General features: G+C 42.1%; 2 protein-coding genes across 4 annotated transcripts in view; one reads left to right on the forward strand and one right to left on the reverse strand.

Moving 5' to 3' along the window:
* Positions 1 to 20,479, forward strand: part of VDAC3 (voltage dependent anion channel 3) — a 40,406-nt gene extending 19,927 nt beyond the window's left edge. For all 3 annotated transcript variants that reach the window (XM_075915727.2, XM_075915728.2, XM_006113237.5), the window contains 6 exons: positions 3,974 to 4,126; positions 8,176 to 8,228; positions 16,420 to 16,647; positions 18,078 to 18,228; positions 19,565 to 19,622; positions 19,966 to 20,479. In XM_075915727.2, coding sequence (XP_075771842.1) covers positions 3,974 to 4,126; positions 8,176 to 8,228; positions 16,420 to 16,647; positions 18,078 to 18,228; positions 19,565 to 19,622; positions 19,966 to 20,057 — 735 coding nt within the window. In that variant the 3' untranslated portion in view covers positions 20,058 to 20,479. The remainder of the gene's footprint in view (positions 1 to 3,973; positions 4,127 to 8,175; positions 8,229 to 16,419; positions 16,648 to 18,077; positions 18,229 to 19,564; positions 19,623 to 19,965) is intronic.
* Positions 20,480 to 20,632: 153 nt separating this feature from the next.
* The window catches only part of IKBKB (inhibitor of nuclear factor kappa B kinase subunit beta), a 33,852-nt gene continuing 30,285 nt past the window's right edge, over positions 20,633 to 24,199 (reverse strand). The window contains exons 20-21 of the mRNA XM_075915718.2: positions 21,650 to 21,740; positions 20,633 to 21,373 (exon numbers count right to left, since the gene is read on the reverse strand). Of these exons, the coding sequence (XP_075771833.2) occupies positions 21,350 to 21,373; positions 21,650 to 21,740 (115 nt within the window). The 3' untranslated portion in view covers positions 20,633 to 21,349. The remainder of the gene's footprint in view (positions 21,374 to 21,649; positions 21,741 to 24,199) is intronic.

The raw sequence follows: 24,199 nt of genomic DNA on the forward strand, positions 1-24,199 counted from the left end.
GGGCAGAGCCGGACGATTGTAAGGGGGGGCTATGAGGGGTCTGTGGTGGCATCCCCTCCCACCCCACTCCAGACCCCTCATAGCCGCCCCTTCTGATAGTCCGGCATATCTGATAATCTGGCACCCCCTGGGTCCTAAAGGTGCCGGATTATCAGAAGTTTACTGTATTTCCCTAATTACTTGCTCCATTATCTTCCCTGGCACAGAAATTAAACTAACTGCTCTGTAGTTTCCTGGCTTGTTCTTATTTCCCTTTTTATAGATGGGCACTAGATTTGCCCTTTTCCAGTCCTCTGGAATCTCTCCTGTCTCCCATGATTTTCCAAGGATGATAGCTAGAGGCTCAGATACCTCCTCTATCAGCTCCTTGAGTATCCTGGGATGCATTTCATCAGGCCCTGGTGACTTGCAGGCATCTAACTTTTCTAGGTGATTTTTGACTTGTTCTTTTTTTATTTTAGCTTCTAAAACTACCCCCTTCCCACTAGCATTCACTATGTTAGGCATTCCTACAGACTTCTCGGTGAAGACCTAAACAAAGAAGTCATTGAGCATCTCTGCCATTTCCGAGTTTCCTGTTACTGTTTCTCCCTCCTCACTGACCAGTGGGCCTACCCTCTCCTTGGTCTTCCTCTTGCTTCTAATGTATTTATAAAAAGTCTTGTTTCCCTTTATTCCCATAGCTAGTTTGAGCTCATTCTGTGCCTTTGCCTTTCTAATCTTGCCCCTGCATTCCTGTGCTGTTTGCCTATATTCATCCTTTGTAATTTGTCCTACTTTCCATTTTTTATATGACTCCTTTTTTATTTTTAGATCATGCCAGATCTCGTGGTTAAGCCAATGTGGTCTTTTGCCATATTTTCTATCTTTCCAACACATCGGAATAGCTTGCTTTTGGGCCCTTAACAATGTCCCTTTGAAAAACTGCCAACTCTCCTCAGTTGTTTTTCCCCTCAGTCTCAATTCCCATGGGACCTTACCTATCAGCTCTCTGAGCTTACCAAAATCCGCCTTCCTGAAATCCATTGTCTCTATTTTGCTGTTCTCCCTTCTACCCTTCCTTAGAATTGTGAACTCTATAATTTCATGATCACTTTCACCCAAGCTGCCTTCCACTTTCAAATTCTCAACCAGTTCCTCCCTATTTGTTAGGATCAAATCTAGAATAGCTTCCCCCAGTAGCTTTTTCAACTTTCTGAAATAAAAAGTTGTCTTCAATGCCATCCAAGAAATTATTGGATACTCTGTGCCCTGCAGTGTTATTTTCCCAACATATATCTGGATAGTTGAAGTCCCCCATCACCACCAAATCTTGGGCTTTGGATGATTTTGTTAGTTGTTTAAAAAAAGCCTCATCCACTTCTTCCACCTGGGTAGGTGGCCTGTAGTAGACTCCTAGCATGACATGACCTTTGTTTTTGATCCTTTTTAGCCTAACCCAGAGACTCTTAACACTTCTGTCGCCTATTTCCATCTCAACCTCACTCCAAGAAGTCTTGCTCACAACACTCCTGTCAATGCATCCCAGAATAATGTTTGCCTACCCCTTCCTTCCCCCTCCCCCCCCAGCATCACACTGTTGACTCCTATTTAGCTTGTGGTCCACTATGACTCCTAGATCCCTTTCAGCAGTATTCCTTCCTAGACAATCGCTTCCCAGTCTGTATATGTGAAGCTGATTGTTTCTTCCTAAGTGGAATACTTTGCATTTGTTCTTGTTAAACTTCATCTTATTTATCTCAGACCATTTCTCCAGTTTGTCCAGATCATTTTGAATTATGACCTTATCCTCCAAAGCTGTTACAACCCCTCCCAGCTTGGTATCATCTGCAAACGTAATAAGCATACTCTCTATGCCAATATCTAAATTGTTGATAAAGATATTGAATAGAACCTGTCCCAAAACAGACCCCCTGTGGAACCCCACTTGTTATGCTCTTCCAGCATGAGTGTGAACCATTAATAAATACTCTCTGAGAACAAAATGCAGGACAATGTAGCACTTTAAAGACTAACAAGATGGTTTATTAGATGATCTTTCGTGGGCCAGACCCACTTCCTCAGATCAAATAGTGGAAGAAAATAGTCACACCATATATACCAAAGGATGCAACTGTCTCTGAGAACAGTTATCCAGCCAGTTATGCACCCACCTTATAGTAGCCCCATCTAAGTTATATTTGCCTAGTATATTGATAAGATCATGTGAGGCTGTATCAAATGCCTTACTAATGTCTAGGTATACCACCGCTTCTCCCTTATCCACAAGACTTGTTATTCTATCAAAGAAAGCTATCAGATTGGTTTGACATGATTTGTTCTTTACAAATTCTTGCTGGCTGTTACCTGTCACTTTATTTACTTCCAGATATTTGCAGATGAATTTCCTTGATTACTTGCTCCATTGTCTTTCCTAGCACAGAAGTTAAACTGACTGTTCTGTAGTTTCCTGGGTTGTTCTTATTTCCCTTTTTATAGATGGGCACTAGATTTGCCCTTTTACAGTCTTCTGGAATCTCTCCTGTCTTCCATGATTTTTCAAAGATGATAGCTAGAGGCTCAGATACCTCCTCTATAGTATTCTAGGATGCATTTCATCAAGACCTGGTGACTTGCAGACATCTAACTTTTCTAAGTAATTTTTAACTTGTTCGTTTTTAATTTTATCTTCTAAACCTACCTCATTCCCACTAGGATTCACAATGTTAGGCATTCCTTCATCAGACTTCTTAGTGAAGACTGAAACAAGTCATTAAGCACCTCTGCCATTTTATAGTTTCCTGTTATTGTTTCTCCCTCCTCACTGTGGGCCAACCCTGTCCTCGGTCTTCCTCTTGCTTCTGATATATTTATAGAATGTTGTCTTGTGACCCTTTATGTCTCTAGCTAGTTCTTAACAGAAAGCACAGCCAACCTGTGGAACTCGCTGGCAGGGGATGTTGTGAAGGCCAAAAGTATAACTGGTTCAGTAAAAAATTAGATTAGGTCATGGAGAGTAGGACCATCGTTAGGTATTAACCAAGAGGGTCGGGGACACAACCCCATGTTCTGAGTATCCCCAAATATCTGACTGCCACATGCTGGGCTCACTTGATAATTCCCCAGCCGTGTTCAAACCCTCCATAGCTTCTTGCATTGATCATTTCTGGAAGACAGGAAATTCTGGGCTGGATGGACCGAATATGCACATTCTTCTGTTCTCAAATTTTCGAGGGGTGCTCAACAAGGCTTCCCACTCAGTCATGGGGTTGCAATACAATCCATTCAGATTTTGCCAACCACCCTCTTTCATGACAGAAGAGTAAATTTGAGGACATGTCTTCACTACGGACTGGATTGATGGACAGTGATCAATAAACATAATAGACGGGAGAGAGTTAGTTTCTTCATTTACCACTGTGAAGATACCTCTGTAAGCAGACCTAAGTTTGTTGACATTAGCTATGTTATTCACATAGCTGAAGTTGTGTAACTTTGGTCAACAGCCCACAGTTTTGCAGACAAGGCCTCAGTGAGTAGTATTGTGACATGGCACAAGGGGTTTGCAGTGCCCTCTAGCACTGTGTGCTGAAATTGAGATACTACCTTGAAAAATTTTGTGGATATTAAGGTATGTGCTTTTAAAAGGCTTCCTAATCTACGCAAAGTTAGAAAATGGGGTCAATGGATTGATTTTAATTAGGTAGCTGTGTTAGTCTGTAACTTTTAAAATGAGTACACATATATTTTTATTAGTCTCTAAGGTGCTACGAGACTACTTGTTTCTTTGTTAGTTAGTTCTAGTTCAATTGGTGTATTAATGTCCATAGTTTCATCTACATTACATTAGAAAATCACATTTTGCGTGGAGTGTGCTTCAAATTTAAAAATGGGATGAGGAGGACTTTATTCAGAAAGTTGAGAAGCACTGGTTCAGAGGAATAAAATTGCTTAAGTAACGTGCACTAATTCTAGTTTGGTGTTTTTTTTTCAGGAGTTTACTACTACTGGTTCCTCCAACACAGACACAGGCAAGGCCTCAGGCAGTCTAGAGACCAAATATAAGATCAAGGACTATGGGCTTACATTCACCCAGAAATGGAACACAGACAACACCCTGGGGACAGAGGTGTCCATGGAGGATAAGGTAAGATAAAGTGGGGATCGTGAAATCGAGTGAAGTAAAAACACTTTGTTGAGAAGAAACCAATGGAAGATATAAATTATTGAAGAGCTGTGTTAAATTAAACTAAAATCCAGCACAAATAATACCTTAAATCATTCTTTTTGTACAGTCTGTAGGAGATTTCATATAACTTTGTTTCTGAATTTGATGTTCTTAAAGGTTGATATGTAGGGCAGACAGGCAAAGCTATACAAATGTCCTTTCACAATACTTTATATCATAATCCAGACTTGCAGTCTGACTGCTATTGCAGATGGGCATTCAGTATATTTATATTGTATTTTAATAAATTTTCTAATCTGTAAATATATCCGTTAAGGTCTAGAAGAGTCCTTGATTTTCATTTAAGACCTAAACCAGATTTTAAATTTAATCTCAGTGATGACACAGTTATCCCAATCGGTTTGTACTGAAATTTGCCCCTATATACTTACTAACTTACATTACAAAAATAAATATTGCAAGAAGTGATAGATGCACTTTTTATTATAGGTTGTGCAAAGTGCATGTTCTTTGCCTCTAAGTTCTTCTGATGGAGCTGGTTGCTGTTGTAAATAGCACGAGGTGGATAGCTGAAGACAACAGTAGTTGAGAATTTTTAATGTGCACACAGACTAGACAAATCTGTAGATCTGGAAAAGCCACCAAAGCATGTAAATTGCAAACACTGAATTACTTCCAAATCTTAACTTTTTTTCTGTATACTACTATGACACGAAATGCAGTAAACTAACTGTAATTCAATAGAATTGTAATTCAAGAAGAATCACTCAGAAGCTATCGAGCTAAAAATTATAGTTAAATACATTATGGCCAAGCTATGAACTATTCTTCTTTCCCTTGTTAAAACAAACAGAGATTAACAGTGTCATGGACGCATGCTGTTTGTGACAAGACCCCAGGATGTAACCTGGACTGTGGGACTGCTGAGCCCTCTGTCCCATCAACCTGGGCTGCTACTTACACTCTTATGCTGTGTCAAGGCACAAACCTCTGGCATATACTGCACTTACACAGACATCCACCCAATTGAGTTACATCAGTGCTCTTCCAGTCTTTCATGAACCATCAGTAGGAAGGCTCCAGTCACTTCCTCTCAGCTCCTCAACCTTGCACCCTAGGACAGTATCATGTTGTATTGGTCCAAAGCCTGACGAATAGGTTCACTGAGCAGTGTATAAGTTCATTACCCAGTCCACCTCTCCCTCAATGGGAAGAGACCACACACTAGCCTTTGTAAACAGAGTTATTTCCCAAGCACTTCAAACAAAACACATTGTTTTAAGTAAAATGTAAAAGAGTTATTAACTACAGAAACAGAGATTTTAAGAGAGTCCAAAGTTGGTTATGTGAGTAAAGTAAGTTCTGCAAACTAAACAGGATTTGAATCAAGCAGTGTAGATGGTAAAAACAGTTTTCAGTTTGTCATTACTCAGACTGGGACTCTTTCCTATCCTGAGACCACCTCCTTCCCATTCAAAGTCTTGTCCTCCAGATGTTTCTTCCAGATGTTGAGCTGGGGGGGGGTTAAGGAGGATGGGAAGTAGGTATGTGATGTCACTTCCCTTTTTACATTTTCCAGCCTGCTGGAAAGATCTTTGCTGCTAGGTAAGGTTAATCCACCTCCATGGCATACATGTCTCCTCCAAAACATTTCTAGGATAGAGGATTCTTTTTTCAGTTGGTTTTGAGGAGCCATTAACACTGTCTGGCTACTCCATTGTTGTACCTAAAAGGCTGGTGGTGGGTGTTCCAACCTCATAGTGTATTTGAGTAATAAACACTGAAGACCTGAACTTTACATACAATGATAGCACAGATAATCCAACAGAATAGTAATGTTAAACAGATCAAAACTTTTAAAATACTTTACAACTGCCTTTCTTTTTGTAAAACATAATTATGATGGTGGTGAATATGGAGCTTCCAGGGTTCCTACCAGCTGTACAAAATACGTAAGCAGTTTTTACTGAATAGGTCTATGAGTGCAAATAAAGGTTAGTCAAAATGTATTAGTTGGCCAACCACAGCAAGGTCCTACGCTCGGCTCAATGTTTCTCTGCAATGCAATAATGCTTGAAAACTGCATCCAGTGAATTCAAATATTTTGTAGAATGTTACGTTAATTTTGGGTGAAAATCGAAAAGACATGTTTGCAACTAAAATCAAGCTTGCAGTGTCTGTTTGGTGCTGCAGGCAGAAAAAATTCTGACACCCTCTCCTGCCTACACACAGTAGGGGGCTGCACACTTGATCACTCATGTAGATCTTGATCTGTATATCTGTCTTTGAGGAGGCAGAGCAATAATTTTTGACCAGGAGCCACTTCAGAAATTTTTTTAAGTGGCCTTGGGCTGCCCTGGAAAGGGCGGGGCCTCAGGCGGAAGGCATGGGGCCAGGATACTTGCATGCTTCCCTACCCATGGACCCTGATTGGTTTGGGAGTGGGAGAGCACTCAGCCTTCTCCCCCTCCTCCCAGAGAGAAGCACCAGCTGTTCTGAATAGCTGGTGGTTCCCTCTAGGTACCTGTGCCCCTTGCAGTGGGAGAAGACTTCATGTGCTCCCCCCTGCTGTCTGCAGGTCAGTCAGGGCCTGGGCAGGGGGGAATGTGTGAAGTCTCTTTCTCCCTGCCCCCGCCCTGCAAGGAAGCACCATGCTTAGAGTGAACCACAAACTGAGCAGCAGCTTGTGTATAACTTCAAGTGCTGAGCCCCTTGCAGGGTGGGAGGAGACATCATATGCTCTCCCCGCCCTTAAGCCCTGATTGGCCTGGGGGTGAGTGTGTGAAGTATCCTCCCATCCTGCCCCTCAGTTTGCATGGTGGGCCAGATGCAACCCACAAAGGCCCTTTTGTCCACCCCTGCTGTAAACCAAGGGTGGGGAACCTTTTTTGAGTAAGGTGCTGCTGACCCACAGAAAACTCAGTTGGGGGGCTGCACACAAATGAGGAGGAGGGGAAAAAAACCCCCACTGATGTGACCCCGGATTGAGAAGGAGACAGTCCCCTTGCATACCAAAGTGGGGGAGCCCATGCTAGTAGATTTTATGTGCTCCAGTCATGCTGGGGGGCTGGAATGCCAACCCAGGCTTCCCAATGCTGGGGGAAGGGTCCATACCTCAGGGACTGAACCCAGGGAGGCTAGGGCTGCGTCCAGCCCCTGGGCCTTAGGTTCCCCACTGTGAGTGTAAACTTTATGGGACCACGAGAAACTTGGACACACCCATTAAAAGTGGACATGTGGCTAACTAAAATAGTTTCAGCTTACAGATGTTTCCAGACCAGAGTTTTTGCATGGGATAGATTTAATAAGACTGGAACATTTCATTTTGTGAAAGAGACAATTAAGGCAGGGAAATGTTACAGCGGTCTATGAAAAAGTAAATAAGGAAGTGTTATTTCTTCATAACCCAAGAATTAGGGGTAATCACCTAATGAAATTATTAGGCAGCAGGTTTAAAACAAAAGCAAGTATTTCTTCTACAAGTTCACTGTGTTGTGTGAACTCTTTGCTAGAGGATTTTGTATACAGCCCAATTTTAAAAAGTAATTCAGGTCTATCAGTGATTATTTGGATGGGGAGGGATGGTGTCCTTGTTCTTAGTTTGTCAGAAGTTGGGAATAGATCGCTTGATTACCTGTTCTGTTGATTCCTTCTGAAGCACCTGGCATTGGCCACTGTCAGAAGCTGCCAATAGTCTGACCTAGTGTGGCCATTCTTCTACTCTATTTACATATTTATAAGATACCTGCCACTTTGCCATCAGGAAATGGGGAATATTAGTGAAGTTACTTGCTGCATTCACTCAAACTAAATCGTTGATATGTAGTTGTACCTGCAAATTACTTTTTGTACAAAATATGCGATAGACCTTTATGTTCTATGATTAATCTTCTATTCAGACAAGAAGAGGAGATGGGAATTCTACTAAGGTAAGAGAATATAAAACCAATTTTCTGTTACAATAGAAAGAGCTCTGATAATCTAACCCCCTTTTTTTTTCTTTGCAGTTAGCTGAGGGATTGAAGTTGACTCTTGACACCATATTTGTACCAAACACAGGGTAAATATCCTCCTTCAGTTTTGTCTATAGATTCCTAGAGTTGGATTAAATAAATGTCCAAATGTGAAGTTAGTTGTTTCAATTCATTATCAATGATAAATGAGCATAGTTTTATTCTCGCATCCCAACAGGTTCTGGATAATAAAAATAAAGAACGTTTGAGTCTGCAGAACTTGGTAGAACATTTGTAAGGATGCAGCTGGTATCAGGTTTATAAAACACATCTGATGATATTCCTCTCAAAAAGATGTCATTTTTTTCTTCCATCTAAAATGTGTAATAAATAAAAAATATTCAGAAATGGTACTTCTATACCTGTAATATTGTGGAAAAGTACAAAAATATAACTCATTATGATTAGTAGTATTTATTATTTGTGTTATGATAGCACCTAGGAGCTCTAGTTATGGACCATGACCCTACTGAGCTAGGTTTTGTACAAACTATGGAAGTAAAATCCCATTTAATTAGTTAACTGGTTAAATGGTTAAGTTTAACCAGATATGGTGGCAGGGTTGATCTAGCCTGGCTTGGTTGGAGCAACTCCTCTGCAACAGATGGGGGCTGCTCCAGCCCTCCCTGATTGACCGTAACCAGTAAGCCTCATCTGTTGAGGGCAGAGCTTACTAGTTAAGTGTTCACATCTCTAAAATTTGACAGAACAAAAAGGCAGTCCCTATCTACAAAGAGCTTACAATCTAAGTATAAGGCAAAGACAACCGATGGAAACAGACAATGGTGGCATGATCAGTAATGGTATCAGCGCACCACCAACTTAACCATTGTCAGGTGTTTTTGTAGGCATCACAGTATGGAGGAGGATATTGAGTTAGCTTTGGTGATATTTATGGGGAGTGCCATTGAATCATGAGGGGCAACATGGGAGAGAGCACATAGATGGTTGTTGGAAAGTTTAACAAGTATATATAATGGAGGCTAGCATTGGGGGCAGTTGGAGACAGGAGGTGACATCTGAGTAGCAAATGAGAGATAAGGACAGTGTGGGTAGGTTGCAGAAGGGCCTTGAAGGTGAAGACAAGCAAGTTATGTTCGTGATAGCTAAGACAGAGCCATTTGATGGATTTAGAGAGAGAGGTGACATGGTAGAAGTGAGGGGCTAGAAGAATGGTTCTTTCCATATAGGATGTGGGTGGGGCAAAATTGCAGTTGCAGAAGAGAAGGATGGTGCAGAAATGGAGATAAGGGATGATGAGAGTTTGGATGAGCTTATTAGCTTAGTGGGTGGCTAGAAAAAGGCCAAATCTTAGATGTTACATGGCAAGAATCACCAAGGTTTAGATATACTTTGGATATAAGGACCTAGAGAGAGATCCATATCCGAGATGATGCCCAGGCTATATGCCTGAATGACAAGCCAGGATGCTGCTGTTGTCCACAGTGGTAGAGATAAAAAGCCGTCTTGAGGGAAAAGCACTGAGGGGAAGGGGAAGTGTAGGATATGTCATGTTGAGCTTGAGCTGATGACTAGATGTCCATAAGATCTTAACTCTTTGTCGCCAAACAAAGGCTTAGACTAAGTCTGGAGGCAGGTCTGTGAGTGGTCGTCATAGAAATAGAAGTTGAATTTGTGTGTGCAGATAAGATGACTGAGATATAACGTATAGGGAGAGAAAGAAGAGGAGCAAGGACACAGTTGTGTGAACCTCACAGTCTTGGAGAGGAATGAGGAAGATCCTCCTTGTTACACACTGAAGAAGCAATTAGAGAGGTAGGAAAAGATGTATAGGAGGACAGAGTCACCGAAGCCAAGATAGGATAAGATTTACAGAAGAGAAGGAGGATTGATTGTTGAAGGCAGTTAACAGGTCATGGAGTATGAGGATGAAATGCTGTTCCATCTAGCCAAGGCTCAGAAATCGTTAGAGAGCATTTTGACTAGAGTGGAAAGAGAGGAGAGAACTGGATTAGAGACTGATGGATTTGGAGGAAAGATACTCCATACTGTGACTGTAAACTGTTCAGTGAACTTACACTTTAAAGGGAGTTGGGGGCTATAATTAAACTGACAAATAGGGTTTCGAGGATGGGGGAGACTACAGAATTTGTATTGTGAGGAAAAAGAGCCAGAGGAGAATAAACAAGGTTGAAGATTAAGGGAGTGAATGGCCATTGGCACAAGAGAGATCGGGAGATGTCATAGAACACGTTGGGTAAGTGGTGGGGTTAGAGAAGGAGAGCAGATGAGAAACGTCTGGAAAGAAGAGGAGAGTAATGGGGAAGGGAAAAGATAAGGCAAGTGAAGGTAAAGATCATGTTATATTTAGCCAGATTTCTCTTGGAGGGGAGGGGAAACCAGCAAGGTTCAGTGAGGGGAGACAGGAGTGGACATGGGCGATTTAAGGAGTGAGTCAATGGTGGATGTTGGAGGGGAGCCAGGACTGAGGGTTGACAGGATGGACCTTGTGAAGGGGAAGAGGGTCAAAGGAATTAAAAATGGGGGGAGTGAAGCAGCCACTCTAGCACTGAAAGGGCATGGAAGAGAGGGCTGAGGCTACGTCTCCACTATGAGTTTTCTCGGCATAAGGATCTTGCGGAAAAGGGGGGGTTTGTGCAAAAAGAAAACGTCCATGCTGCTTGTTTTTGCACAAAAACCCCTAGCGCAAAAACGGATCAGCAGAAAACATGCAAATGAGTCCCTCATTAGCCTATTTTTTGCCGAGAAAACTTGTGGTGTAGACGTAGCCTGGGAGCATTTGGAAAAAATCATTTCTACCAAGGGACTGAAATCATGAATAGGCTAAGTTCCAGGGTGTAAAGAAGGAGACTGATGGGCGATGTTGAAAGAGTATTTGACAGGCTTATGGCCTTTAGAATTTGAATTCTGACTTGAGTAATGGATAAACAGATACTTTAGCATTCACTTTTTGCATATATTAATGTGCATAAGGAATTGTGAAGAGTAAGGGCAAGTGTACACTGCAAAGTTAGGTGGACTTAGAACATAAAAATAGCCACACTGGGTCAGACCAAAGGTCTATCCAGCCCAGTACTCTGTCTGCCGACAGTGACCAATGCCAGGTGCACGCCCAGAGGGAGTGAATCGAACAGATAATGATCAAGAGATCTCTCTCTTGCCATCCATCTCCATCCTCTAATAAACGGAGGCTAGGGACACCATTCCTTACCCATGCTGGCTAATAACGATTAGTGGACTTGACCTTCATGAATTTATCTACTTCTCTTTTAAACCCTGTTACAGTCCTTAGCCTTCACAACCTCTTCAGGCAAGGAGTTCCACAGATTGACTATGCTCTGTGTGAAGAACTTCTTTTTATTTGTTTTAAACCTGCTGTCATTAATTTCATTTGGTGGCCCCTAGTTCTTATATTATGGGAACAAGTAAATAACTTTTCCTTATTCATTTCTCCACACCACTCATGATTTTATAGACCTCTATCATATCCCCCCTTAGTCTTCTCTTTTCCAAACTGAAAAGTCCTAGTCTCTTTAATCTCTCCTCATGTGGGACCCGTTCCAAACTCCTAATCATTTTAGTTGCCCTTCTCTGAACCTTTTCTAATGCCAGTATATCTTTTTTGAGATGAGGAAATCACATCTGTACGCAGTATTCAGGATGTGGGCGTACCATGGATTTATATAAGGGCAATAAGATATTCTCCGTCTTATTCTCTATCCCTTTTTTAATGATTCCGAACATCCTGTTTGCTTTTTTGACTGCCACTGCACACTGCGTGGACGTCTTCAAAGAACTATCCACAATGACTCCAAGATCTCTTCCCTGATTAGTTGTAGCTAAATTAGCCCCCATCATATTACATGTATAGTTGGGGTTATTTTTTCCAATGTGCATTATTTTACAATTATCCACATTAAATTTAATTTATCATTTTGTTGCCCGATCACTTAGTTTGGTGAGATCTTTTTTTAAATTCTTCATGGTCTGCTTTGGTCTTTACTTTGAGCAGTTTAATATTGTCTACAAACTTTGCCACCTCGCTGTTTACCCCTTTCTCCAGATCATTTATGAATAAGTTGAATAGGGCTGGTCCTAGGACTGACTCTTGGGGAACACCGCTAGTTACCCCTCTCCATTCTGAAAATTTACCATTTATTCCTACCCTTTGTTTCCTGTCTTTTAACCAGTTCTCAATCCATGAAAGGCTCTTCCCTTTTATCCCATGACAACTTAATTTATGTAAGAGCCTTTGGTGAGGAACCTTGTCAAAGGCTTTCTGGAAATCTAAGTACACTATATCTACTGGATCCCCCTTGTCCACTTGTTTGTTTGACCCCTTCAAAGAACTCTAATAGATTAGTAAGACATGATTTCTCTTTACAGAAACAATGTTAACTTTTGCCAAACAAATTATGTTTTTCTATGTGTCTGACAATTTTATTCTTTACTATTGTTTCAACTAATTTGTCCGGTATTGACGTTAGACTTACCGGTCTGTAATTGCCGGGATTGCTTTTAGAGCCCTTTTTAAATATTGGTGTTACATTAGCTATCTTCCAGTCATTGGGTACAGAAGCTGATCTAAAGGATTGATTATAAACCATAGTTAATAGTTCCGCAATTTCACATTTGAGTTCTTTCAGAATTCTTGGATGAATGCCATCCGGTCCCAGTGACTTGTTACTGTTAAGTTTATCAATTAATTCCAAAACTTCCTCTAATGACACTTCAATCTGTGACAAGTCCTCAGATTTGTCACCTACAAAGGACGGGTCAGGTTTGGGAATCTCCCTAACGTCCTCAGCCATGAAGACTGAAGCAAAGAATTCATTTAGTTTCTCTGCAATGACTTTATCATCTTTAAGTGCTCCTTTTGTGCATTAACCGTCCAGGGGCCTCACTGGTTGTTTAGCAGGCTTCCTGCTTCTGATGTACTTAAAAAACATTTTATTACCTTTTGAGTTTTTGGCTAGCTGTTCTTCAAACTCCTTTTTGGCTTATTACATTTTTACACTTAATGTGGCAGTGTTTATGCTCCTTTCTATTTACCTCAGTAGGATTTGACTTCCACATTTTAAAAGATGTCTTTTTATCTCTCACTGCTTCTTTTATGTGGTTGTTAAGCCATGGTGGTTCTTTTTTAGTTCTTCTAATATGTTTTTTAATTTGGGGTATACATTTAAGTTGCGCCTCTATTATGGTGTCTTTGAAAAGTGTCCATACAGCTTGCAGGGATTTTACTTTAGTCACGGTACCTTTTAATTTCTGTTTAACTAATCTCCTCATTTTTCATAGTTCCCCTTTTTGAAATTAAATGCCACAGTGTTGGGCTGCTGAGGTGTTCTTCCGACCACAGGAATGTTAAATGTTATTATATTATGCTCTCTATTTTCAAGCGGTCCTGTTGTAGTTACCTCTTGGACCAGATCCTGCACCCTACTCAGGACTAAATTGAGAATTGCCTCTCCCCTTGTGGGATTCCTGTAACAGCTGCTCCAAGAAGCAGTCATTTAAGGTATCAAGAAATTTTGTTTCTGCATCTCGTCCTGAGGTGACATGAACCCAGTCAGTATGGGAATAGTTGAAATCCCCCACTATTATTTTGTTCTTTATTTTGATAGCCTCTCTAATCTCCCTTAGCATTTCATAGTCACTATTACTGTCCTGGTCAGGTGGACGATAATAGATCCCTACTGTTATGTTCTTCTTAGAGCAGAGAATTACTATCCATAGCGATTCTATGGAACATGTTGATTCATTTGATTCTAAATTTTCTTTCACATAAAGTGCCACTCCCAGGGGCAGATATAGGGCCCTGCGCATGCGCCGTGTCAAAAGGGGGCCCGCTGCCCTGGGCCCCGCAAAATTCTCATCTGCCTCTGGCCACTCCTCCACCCGCACGACCTGTTCTGTCCTTCCGATATATTTTGTACCCCGGAATGATTGTGTCCTATTGATTGTCCTTTTTCCACCAGGTTTCTGTGATGCCTATTATGTCAGTATCCTCCTTTAATACGAGGCACTCTAGTTCACCAATCTTATTTTTTTAAACTTCTAGCGTTTGTGTACAAGCACTTTAAAAACTTGTCACTGTTTGTCTGCTCTTTTCTGATATGTCAGTTCTTTTTTATGTGAATGTTTTTCATCTGATCTGGCCCATACTTTATCCTCTTCCATCCTCTCCTCCCGACTAAAACCTAGAGAATCTGTCAATAGACTCTCCTCTAAGAGATGTCTCTGTCCGATCTACGTGATCCTCTGCACCAATCGGCTTTCCCCCATCTTTTAGTTTAAAAACTGCTCTGCGACCTTTTTAATGTTAAGTGCCAGCAGTCTGGATCCATTTTGGTTTAGGTGGAGCCCATCCTTCCTGTATAGGCTCCTCCATCCCAAAGGTTTCCCCAGTTCCTTATAAAGCTAAACCTCTACTCCCTACACCATCGTCTCATCCACGCATTGAGACTCTGAAGCTCTGCCTGCATACCTGGCCCTGCGCGTTGAACTGGAAGCATTTCTGAGAGTGCCACCATAGAGGTCCTGGATTTCAGACTCTTTCCTAGCAGCCTAAATTTGGCCTTCAGGACGTCTCTGCTACCCTTCTCTATGTCATTGGTACCTACATGTACCACGACCACCGGCTCCTCCCTAGTACTACACATGAGTCTATCTAGATGCCTTAAGTTGACCTATAGCAACCGCAATAAGTAAATCAATTGTGAATCTTCATACTACACTCCTTGTGTAGGCAGAGCACATTCTTACTAGCATTGCTTACATTAATGCAGTGATTCCCAATCTTTTTCCAGTGGAGGAACCTCTAAAATAATTTCTTATCCCGAGGAACCTCTACCTATGAAAATGTTTGCTTGGCCAGAAAAAGTTGACAGCGGGGAGAGCAATTCAATTACTGCTAAATTTTGTCAAGAAAATTTATTTGTAAATAGCTGTTGTGTCAGCTTACATTGTAAGAAAAAAAATTGGAGTATTTTTCCTGTCTTTTTTTTTTTTTGTATTATCTAATCTTTTTTTTTCCTCAAATATCAAATATCCTCCCCCTCCTGCCTCACTCGCTCTTTCTCTTCTCCTACTCCTCCTGCCTCTCACTCGCGGAGCCCAAATGGCCGCTTTCTCCTGTGCAGCAGCCCGGCTGAGCGGCGCAGAAGCCAGCCAAGTGCCAGGGCTGGAGGTGAAGGCTGTGACAGAGGCTCCAGGCCCCGCCCAGCATTATTTATTCCACGATTTCTCGCAGAACCCCTGATGATGGTCCGCAGAACCTCAGGGTTCCACGGAACCCCAGTTGGGAAACACTGCATTAATGTATGGAGTAGAGTACCATAGGTAGCTATTCCAATGTGCAGCACGCCACCATCTACTGAAAAGTGTTATGAGAGAGTTTTTCAATGCCTCATGGGGGCAAAACATTTTGACGGGGGTGACCAGGAACATGGCTCGAACATCCCATGATGTCCCAGCAGCAGTGTAGATGTAAACGTGGCATGGTATGTATTGCTACCCTTACTTCTGTGCTGCTGCTGACAGCAGCACTGCCTTCAAAGCTCGGTGCCCACCCAGCTGCCACTGCATTCTGGCTACCTTTCTGTGAAGGTGGCACCTTCACCAGTAGCAATGCAGAAGGGTAGCAATCATCCTATGTCACCTTTATTTCTGTGCTGCAACTGCTGTTCTCTGTCTGGCCAGCTCTGGAACAGTGCCAGCAGCCACCACTCTCCAGCTGCCCGGTTCTAAAGGCAATGCAGATGTAAGGGGATAAATACTGGGACTCTCCTACTTTTTATAGGGTTTTTATAGTCCCTTTTGAGTTAGGACTCCCAGTTTGATACACACCATATACTTTTGTATACTTCTAGTATAGGGTTTTTCATGGCCATGAATTTGGTAGGACCCCACTGATAATCCTTAGTACTTAACCAGTAACAGTGCTGACAACCTGAAGAAAATGACATTAGGATTAAAATGGATATTCTTTCTCTCTATTTTATAGCTATTTATGGGATATAGATATACATACTCATTCAAATGTTTAAAAACCACCAGTAGGTGCTTAGCTCTGTGCATTTATGTTGTAAATTAATTATTAGAACACATGGACAAAACAGCTTGTAGATATTTCTACCGCAATCTTCCCCTTCACAGATTTGAAGCCATATGAGTATTAAGCTCTTTGTGCAGACATCAGAAATACTATGTAGCTGGCCCATGCTAGGATGAGTAAAACAATATTTTTCTTCACAGAAAGAAGAGTGGAAAATTGAAGACCTCCTACAAACGGGAGTATGTAAACCTAGGCTGCAACATTGACATTGACCTATCTGGACCAACCATTCATGGCTGGGCAGTTTTGGGTTACGAAGGCTGGCTTGCTGGCTATCAGATGGCTTTTGATACAGCCAAGTCTAAACTATCTCAGAATAACTTTGCATTAGGATACAAGGCCGGAGACTTCCAGCTGCATACTAATGTGTAAGTGTTTGTACCAGAGGTGCCTGTCCAGCTGTGTTGCTAATTACATTCACTGTATACTGAGTGGAGAGGGGAGGAGACTGATTTCAGACTGAGTTTTAAATGGCTTTACGTCATTTATTTTCATCCCCAAGAGACGGTCCCAGGTAGGTCACTTCCCAGTTTGCTCTCCATTGAGACTAGTTCAGAGTAGTTTTGTGTCTCTAAATTTGGTAGCGGAAAAAGCATTTTGGAATTAGGGTAGTTTTTAATGAGGGTATATTAGGTAACTATAGGATTTAAGTTAGTAAATATGATGTTATAGCACTCTTACTGAAGAAATTTGAACCTTCCACATACTAACATGTTCTAAAAGTCAAGTGGGATAATTGGATTAATTCAACATTGCTACCTTTTTTCTCTTAGATAATCCTAGACCATGGTGAAAGTAGCCGTTCGACATTACAGTCTTGGCACACACTACGTCTATGTCTACGTCGGCAAGATTTAGTGCAAAAGCGGCTGCTTTTGCGCAAAATTTTCCCACCTGTCTACACTGGCCGCGAGTATTTGCGCAAGAACACTGATGTTCTACTGTATGAAATCAGTGCTGCTTGCACAAATACTCATACGCTCCCGCTCAGGGATAAGTCCTCTTGCGCAAGTGTTCTTGCACAAGAGACCAGTGTAGACAGGTAACATCGATTTCTTGCATAAGAAAGCCCGATGGCTAAATGGCCATCGGAGCTTTCTTACGCAAGAGAGCGTCTACACTGGCACGGATGCTTTTGCGCAAACGCAAATCTTTTGCGCAAAGGCACATGCCTATATAGACGCTCTCTTACTCAAATACTCTAACGCAAAAACTCTTGCGTTTGGAGTATTTGCGCTAAATCTTGCCAGTCTAGACGTAGCCTGTTTGTCATTGGTGCTGGATGCCATGAGAGTTGCGTTGCCACATTTGTTTAAGAGGCAGTGTTTTAGGAGGGAATTGTCTGCATTTCCTCACTGTCAGTTTCTTCACCAAAATTGAGACTTGTTTTCACTGATGAGGGCTTACGTGTAGCTCCCTCTGAACCCATTGGTTTATGCTGTGCATGGAATGTGCTTCCCTCCCTACTTTTGGCTTGGGAAGGAAGAGCTGAACTCTCTTGTCAAAATTTCAAACCGCAGTTCCTGGAAAGCTCCCTCATTCCCTAGGCTAAACCCAGCTCTTGGTGAAGAATCTCCAGGGCCCAAGTGAGATGTCTGGCTAGGGAGAAAGTAGGCATGGATCCTGCTGAGAGTAGCGTGGGATTGAATATGCCCACAGAGTTAGGGTTATCCCCAGGTTTGTTAGGGAAGTGCTGTTTGCAGCTTACTAATTGTGAGAGGGAAAGGTGAAACTTTGTAGTGTTGGGAGGTGTAAGTACCAGCATAATCTTCATACAGTCTTTATCTGTGTCAAACAGGAATGACGGCACTGAATTTGGTGGTTCAATCTATCAGAAGGTTAATGATAAAGTTGAGACATCAGTAAATCTTGCATGGACTGCTGGTAGCAACAATACCCGTTTTGGCATTGCCACTAAGTACCAGCTGGATGGAAATACTTCCATTGCAGTAAGTATTTTACCAGGTTAGCACTTGCAGCACAACTAGAGTTTGCTTAAATGCTGTAAATTGGTGGCACAGGGTGGTTATTGGTTAAACTGATGTCACCTTTTGTCCTTCTGCTGCCCCTTTCAATTCTTGCTGTAGGGAGAATGTATGTCATAACCTGTGCGTGAATTCTGGAATATACTTATGCCTCATTCTGTGATGACATTCTCTACCGACTGTTGGTGTATGACAAGCTGGGGTATAAATCTACAACACCCTAGTGCCGTGGCTCTCAATCCTTCCAGACTACTGTACCCCTTTCAGGAGTCTGAATTTTGTCTTGCACGCCCCTTAAACAACTTGCTTACAAAATCAGACCTAAAAATATGAGGAATGTGAAGATGTATTTGAGTACATGGTTAGCCAATGAGCCTGGGCTCATCAGTTAATCCTCACGGTTACACGCAGCCCTCCCCTCTTTGCCCTCCATATCAGAGGCAGCAATGGGGTAGGCGGGGAGCTAGTACTGCGGCTCTTACTGCATTTAAAAGGCAGAGTCTCAGCAGACAGGGACCCAGCACTGCACCTCTGCCTTTTTAAATGTAGTAAGAGCCCAGTGAGCCAAAAGGCATTTTTTTTCCTGCTACCTTAGTGAACTGTTTGATACAGAGCAGTCTCAAAGAAATGGCACAAATCCAATAGATCTGATTTTCAGCTAGTTCTTTATAGAGCAAACTGCCCTGCAGTCACAAAGGGGCATATACTTTTGAGAGAGATCTTTTCCCTTGCGGGTTGGTATGTCCAGTTTATGATGCTTGTAAATTTCTCAGCCATTGCTGTTGATTACAGAGGAAATCATGACTGGTGTGGAAAAGTGAATAAGGAAGAGTTATTTACTTGTTCCCATAACATAAGAACTAAGGATCACCAAATGAAATTAATTAGGAGGTTTAAAACAAAAGGAAGTTTTTCTTTACACAGCACAGTCAGCCTGTGGAACTCCTTGCCAGAGGAGTTTATGAAGACCAGGACTTTAACAGGGTTCAAGACAGAACTAGATAAATTCATGGAGGTTAGGTCCATCGAAGGCTATTATCCAGGTTGGGTAGGAATGGTGTCCCTGGTCTCTGACAGAGGCTGGGAATGGGTGACCGGAGAGGCCTTGCTTGAAGATTCCCTGTTCTGTTCACTCCAGTGGCATCTGGTATTGGCTACTGTTAAAGACAGGATGCTGAGCTAGATCGACCTTTGGAGTGACCCGCTATGGCCATTCTTATGAAAAGTTATTGTGCCTGCCTACCTATAAAAGTAGATGCTGAGGTTTTTTTACCTGTACTTTTGTTGTGTCTACCTCTAGGCTAAAGTGAATAATGCCAGCCTGATTGGAATTGGTTACACTCAGACCCTTCGACCTGGTACGTAAGCCATGACCAAATATTACAGGGCTTAATGGAAAAGAATCTTTTCACCTGAGCTATTGGTGACATCCAGTAAGGAAGCAAAAGGATTAGAAGTCTAAATGGAATTGTTCTTTCACCTGTGCAAGTCACTTTGGGGTGTGTGTAATACATATGTATACAGGGGGTACCTAAAATGAGACTCTTCAGTCCTTGCCTAACTCAGACTGCAGGTGAAGGTTGAGGCACTGTAGCAAAAAAGATGTGTTACTACATGCCCAAAGCCTTTACTTTTGGTATAGCATGTATTCAACTGAGTTTTGTGCCGGTATTAGTATCAAATACTGTTTTGTTTTCACAGGTGTGAAGCTGACACTCTCAGGTTTGGTTGATGGCAAGAACTTCAGTGCCGGTGGCCACAAGGTTGGGCTGGGCTTTGAGTTGGAGGCTTAATGCAGTTTTAAGTGGAACAGCAGCTCTGTTTCAGGAGATGAAGGAGAAAAAAAACCCAACATGTTTTGGCCTTAAAATTCTTCTGTGAAACTTCAAAAGTGTGAACTTTTTATTCTTCCAAAGAATTGTAAGCCTTCTCTCCCTCCCTTCCCCCCGCCCAAAAAAAAGCTATAGGGTGTAAACGTATCACAAAGGGAGATACTTGAAGGCATGTATGGAAGTTGTAATGGTTGTGCCACATTTCAGTTCCTCAGTGTTACTAGCAGTTCCTTACAGAGGAAAAAAATCCCAGCCCTCCCAGGTAGCACATCACATCCTGCATGCCCTACACCCAATGACCTCTTATGCAATTGGTCTCTGTGCAGTAGTAAAAGCTTTGGTTTTCCATCAGAGTGAAATAAACTAATCACATTTGGAACATAGCCCTTCTGTGTGTTCCAGTTGCTGCTTCAGTACCATTATTTGGCATGAAATGTATAAAATGCAACTAAAACAGGTAATCTTTTTCAAAACATGCTTGATGCTGGTTTCCAGGGACAAAATTGAAACCCATGCAACAGTAAAGATTCAGGAAGGATGAATAAGTGATGTGGTTTTTATTCACTATTTAAGGGACTTGACACAAAGACAGGGATATTGGCCTAACTCTCAATACTTGCATACTGAAAAATATTTCTCCTTTAAAATTTTATTTAACATTCAAATAGAGCAAACCAAAAGTTTACATATTTCAGATAGTTCGTTCCCATACAGGAAACAAGTATTTGGTACAGATGTTACACTTGAAAGTGCAACCAGCATTGTTTAGCCAAATCAGTGAATTCAGTGCTTTTTCATAATTCAGGAAAGGGGGTTCAAGACAAGAATTCTTGTAGACTGTGTCCACTATTTGGTAAGGAGTTGGATTTTCTGCAAGGGAAAAGTAGCACAGCAGGTGGATTCAGCAGCTGGATGGAAGTGGTGGAAGATTGGCACCTTCCCAAGCATTGTGACCCAAATCATCTTTACATTTTAATCTCCTCATACTGTATATTTGTGGGGAAAACAGCAATTAGATCACTAAGTTTTCTTCTATTCATTAAGATTAGGCTGCCAGCTTCCCTTAAAAATAGGAATGCATGTCACAGTGTAACCATCAGATGGCAGTATAAATAGAGCACACAGGATTTCAGTTTCATGTGCAGTAGACTTGTGCTTAAGTTCCTTTTTAAAGGAGTTTATCTGGCTCAAGCTGTGACTGAAGTGATTTTTACATCTGTTTGTTCTGGGTTATTTCTGTCTTCCCCTTCAAGCTATAGCCAACTCCAATCCAGAGCCTAGAAATGAAACAAACACGGATTAGTTTAGGTGCCATCTTCCCAATCCAAAGCAAACTGGATTTTCTTAGAAGAAAATGCTATATGTACATTATTTTGAGCATTTAAAGTGTAGTAAAAAGCCAAGTTAAACACTACTTAAATGAGAGGTCTCTTTCTCTCTCCTCTGCTATTTCAGTTAGTGCATACAGAGTGTTGTATCCAAAACTTCTTACAGCTCTTTGGCTGCAAGCCTCTCAGACAATGCTTATCATTTAAAGTGACAGAAATTGTTACCATAAAGCTTTGATCCTGATCCTTCATTGTGTCCTGCATTACACTGTCTAACTGGCTGCAGAGAGTGTGTGCTTCCATCAGTACTTCCTCACTAAAAACAAAAGTTGCACAAATGATTACATTCATTGAACCTGGCAGTCTCTCAAGTGTTAGAGCAGGTGTGGGCAATAATTTTAGAATCATAGAATACTAGAACTGGAAAGGGAGATCCTCAAGTCCAGGCCCCTGCCCTCATGGCAGGACCAAGCACAGTCTAGATCATCCCTGACAGATGTCTGTCTAACCTGCTCTTAAATATCTCTAGTGCTGGAGACTCCACAACCACCCTGGGCAATTTATTCCAGTGTTTAGGAAAACCTTCCTTACTGTCGGGGTGGTTAATGTCCAACCTAATCTTCCTTGCTGTAGTTTAAGTCCATTGCTTCTTGTACTATCATCAGAAGTGGGGAACCACTTCATGCATTTTTGAAATGGTTCTGGTCTGCCCTGGAAGGGATGGGACCTCAGGCGGGGGGGGGGGAAGGCCAGGACGCTTCAGCTACATCTACATTGGCAAGATTTTGCGCAAATACTTTTAACGCAAGAGCTTTTGCGTTAAAATATTTGCACAAGAGAGCGTCTACACTGGCATGTGCTTTTGTGCAAAAGCGTCTGTGCCAGGGTAGACGTTCTCTTGTGCAAGAAAGCTCCGATGGCCATTTTAGCCATCGGGCTTTCTTGCGCAAGAAATTCATGTTGCCTGTCTCCACTGGCCTCTTGCGCAAGAACACTTGCACAAGAGGGCTTATTCCTGAGCAGGAGCGTCATAGTTCTTGTGCAAGAAGCACTGATTTCTTACATTAGAACGGCAGTGTTCTTGCACAAGAACTCACAGCCAGTGTAGACAGTTGGCAAGTTTTTGCACAAAAGCACGTGCTTTTGCACAAAATCTTGCCAATGTAGACATAGCTTTCCTGTGCCTCCCCCACAGACCCTGATCGGCCTAGTTGGGGGGAGGGAGGGGGTAGCATGTGAAGTCTTTGCCCCTACCCCTAGAGATAACCAGCAGCTGTTCTGAACAGCTGGTTGTTTGCTCTAGGTACCATGTGCCCCTGGTGGGGGGAGGAGATTTCACACACTCCCCTGTCCCCAAGTCTTGATTGGCTTGGAGTTGGGGAGCAGCAGGGTAGCCACAGGCCAGCTCAAGTAGCTTGAAGGGCTAAATCAGGCCCATAGAGGCTAGTCTGCTCACCCCTGTGTTAGAGGTACCAGCCTCACATTGAGCTGCTTTTCCCAACACACAACACCACTGATATGTACAGTGGTGGCCAGCAGCAAACACTGAACTTTGGTGGCAAATATTTATTTTACCAAAATGTCATCTTGTGTATGCTGCCACTGTCCCACTTATAGAAACTATAAGGCTATGCCTACATTGGCAGATTCTTGTGCAAGAACTCTTTTGTGGAAGAGTTCTTGTGCAAAATCTCTTCCACAAGAGAGCACCTACACTGCCACGTGCTTTTGCACAAGAGCATCCATGGCAGTGTAGACGCTGTCTTCCGCAAGAAAGCTCTGGTGGCCATTTTAACCATAGGGGCTTCTTGCACAAGAAATTCATATTGCCTGTCTACACTGCCCTCTTCTGGAAGAACTCTTGCACAAGAGGGCTTATTCCTTGTGGGGAGAGAAATAACTTCTGGAAGAAGCCCTGTTTTACAACGCTATACTGTAAATTTACTTCTGGAAGAACACTCGTGCAGTGTAGACAGCTGGCAAGTTTTTGCAGAAGAACAGCTGTTCTTCTGCAAGAAGCTGCCAGTGTAGACATAGCCAGTGTTATGACTGCACCTTAAGAGTCACTGGCAAAATGGCCTAGAAAATGCAGTCATGATGGTATAACGTTTGTATCAGACACTAATTAGCGTACACCATGTCACTAACGGCCAGCGAGTAAGAATCCAGAAATCAAAACTAGACACTTACTCTAGGGCAAAATAAGCCTGGCTCTGAATTGCTGACCAGGCTATTAGATTTTTAATTAACAAAGCAGGAATTGGTTCAATTTTACTTCTGTAAATACCAGAGCTGAATGTTGCAGTTCTTTGATTTGTGGGTGAATGTGCTAATTCCCACTGCTATTGTGCTTCCAAGTGATACTGTTTGAGGTTCAGCCCTGCCACTTTGTGGGTTCACAGTAATATCGAAGTTCTCAGTTGTTGACACAGAAACCTACTACGCAGGCAATGAACATCTATAGTGGTGCTGGAAGATGTAAAATCCTGCTTAAGGAGCCATGGCTGTGTTCTCTCTACATTAAAACAATGTAGCAGGTTCAAGAATCATAGAACTGGAAGGGACTTCGAGAGATCATCGAGTCCAGGCCCCTGCCCTCACAGCAGGACCAAACACTGCGTAGCTCATCCCTGACAGATGTCTATCCAACCTGTTCTTAAATATCCGCAGTGATGGAGATTCCACAACCTCCCTATGCAATTTGCTCCAGTGTTTAAACCCCCTGACAGGAAGTTTTTCCTTATGTCTAAACTAAACCTCCCTTTTTGCAATTTA

Source organism: Pelodiscus sinensis, chromosome 28 (genome assembly GCF_052426305.1).
Source record: "Pelodiscus sinensis isolate ZL-2025 chromosome 28, ASM5242630v1, whole genome shotgun sequence".
NCBI lineage: Eukaryota > Metazoa > Chordata > Testudines > Trionychidae > Pelodiscus > Pelodiscus sinensis.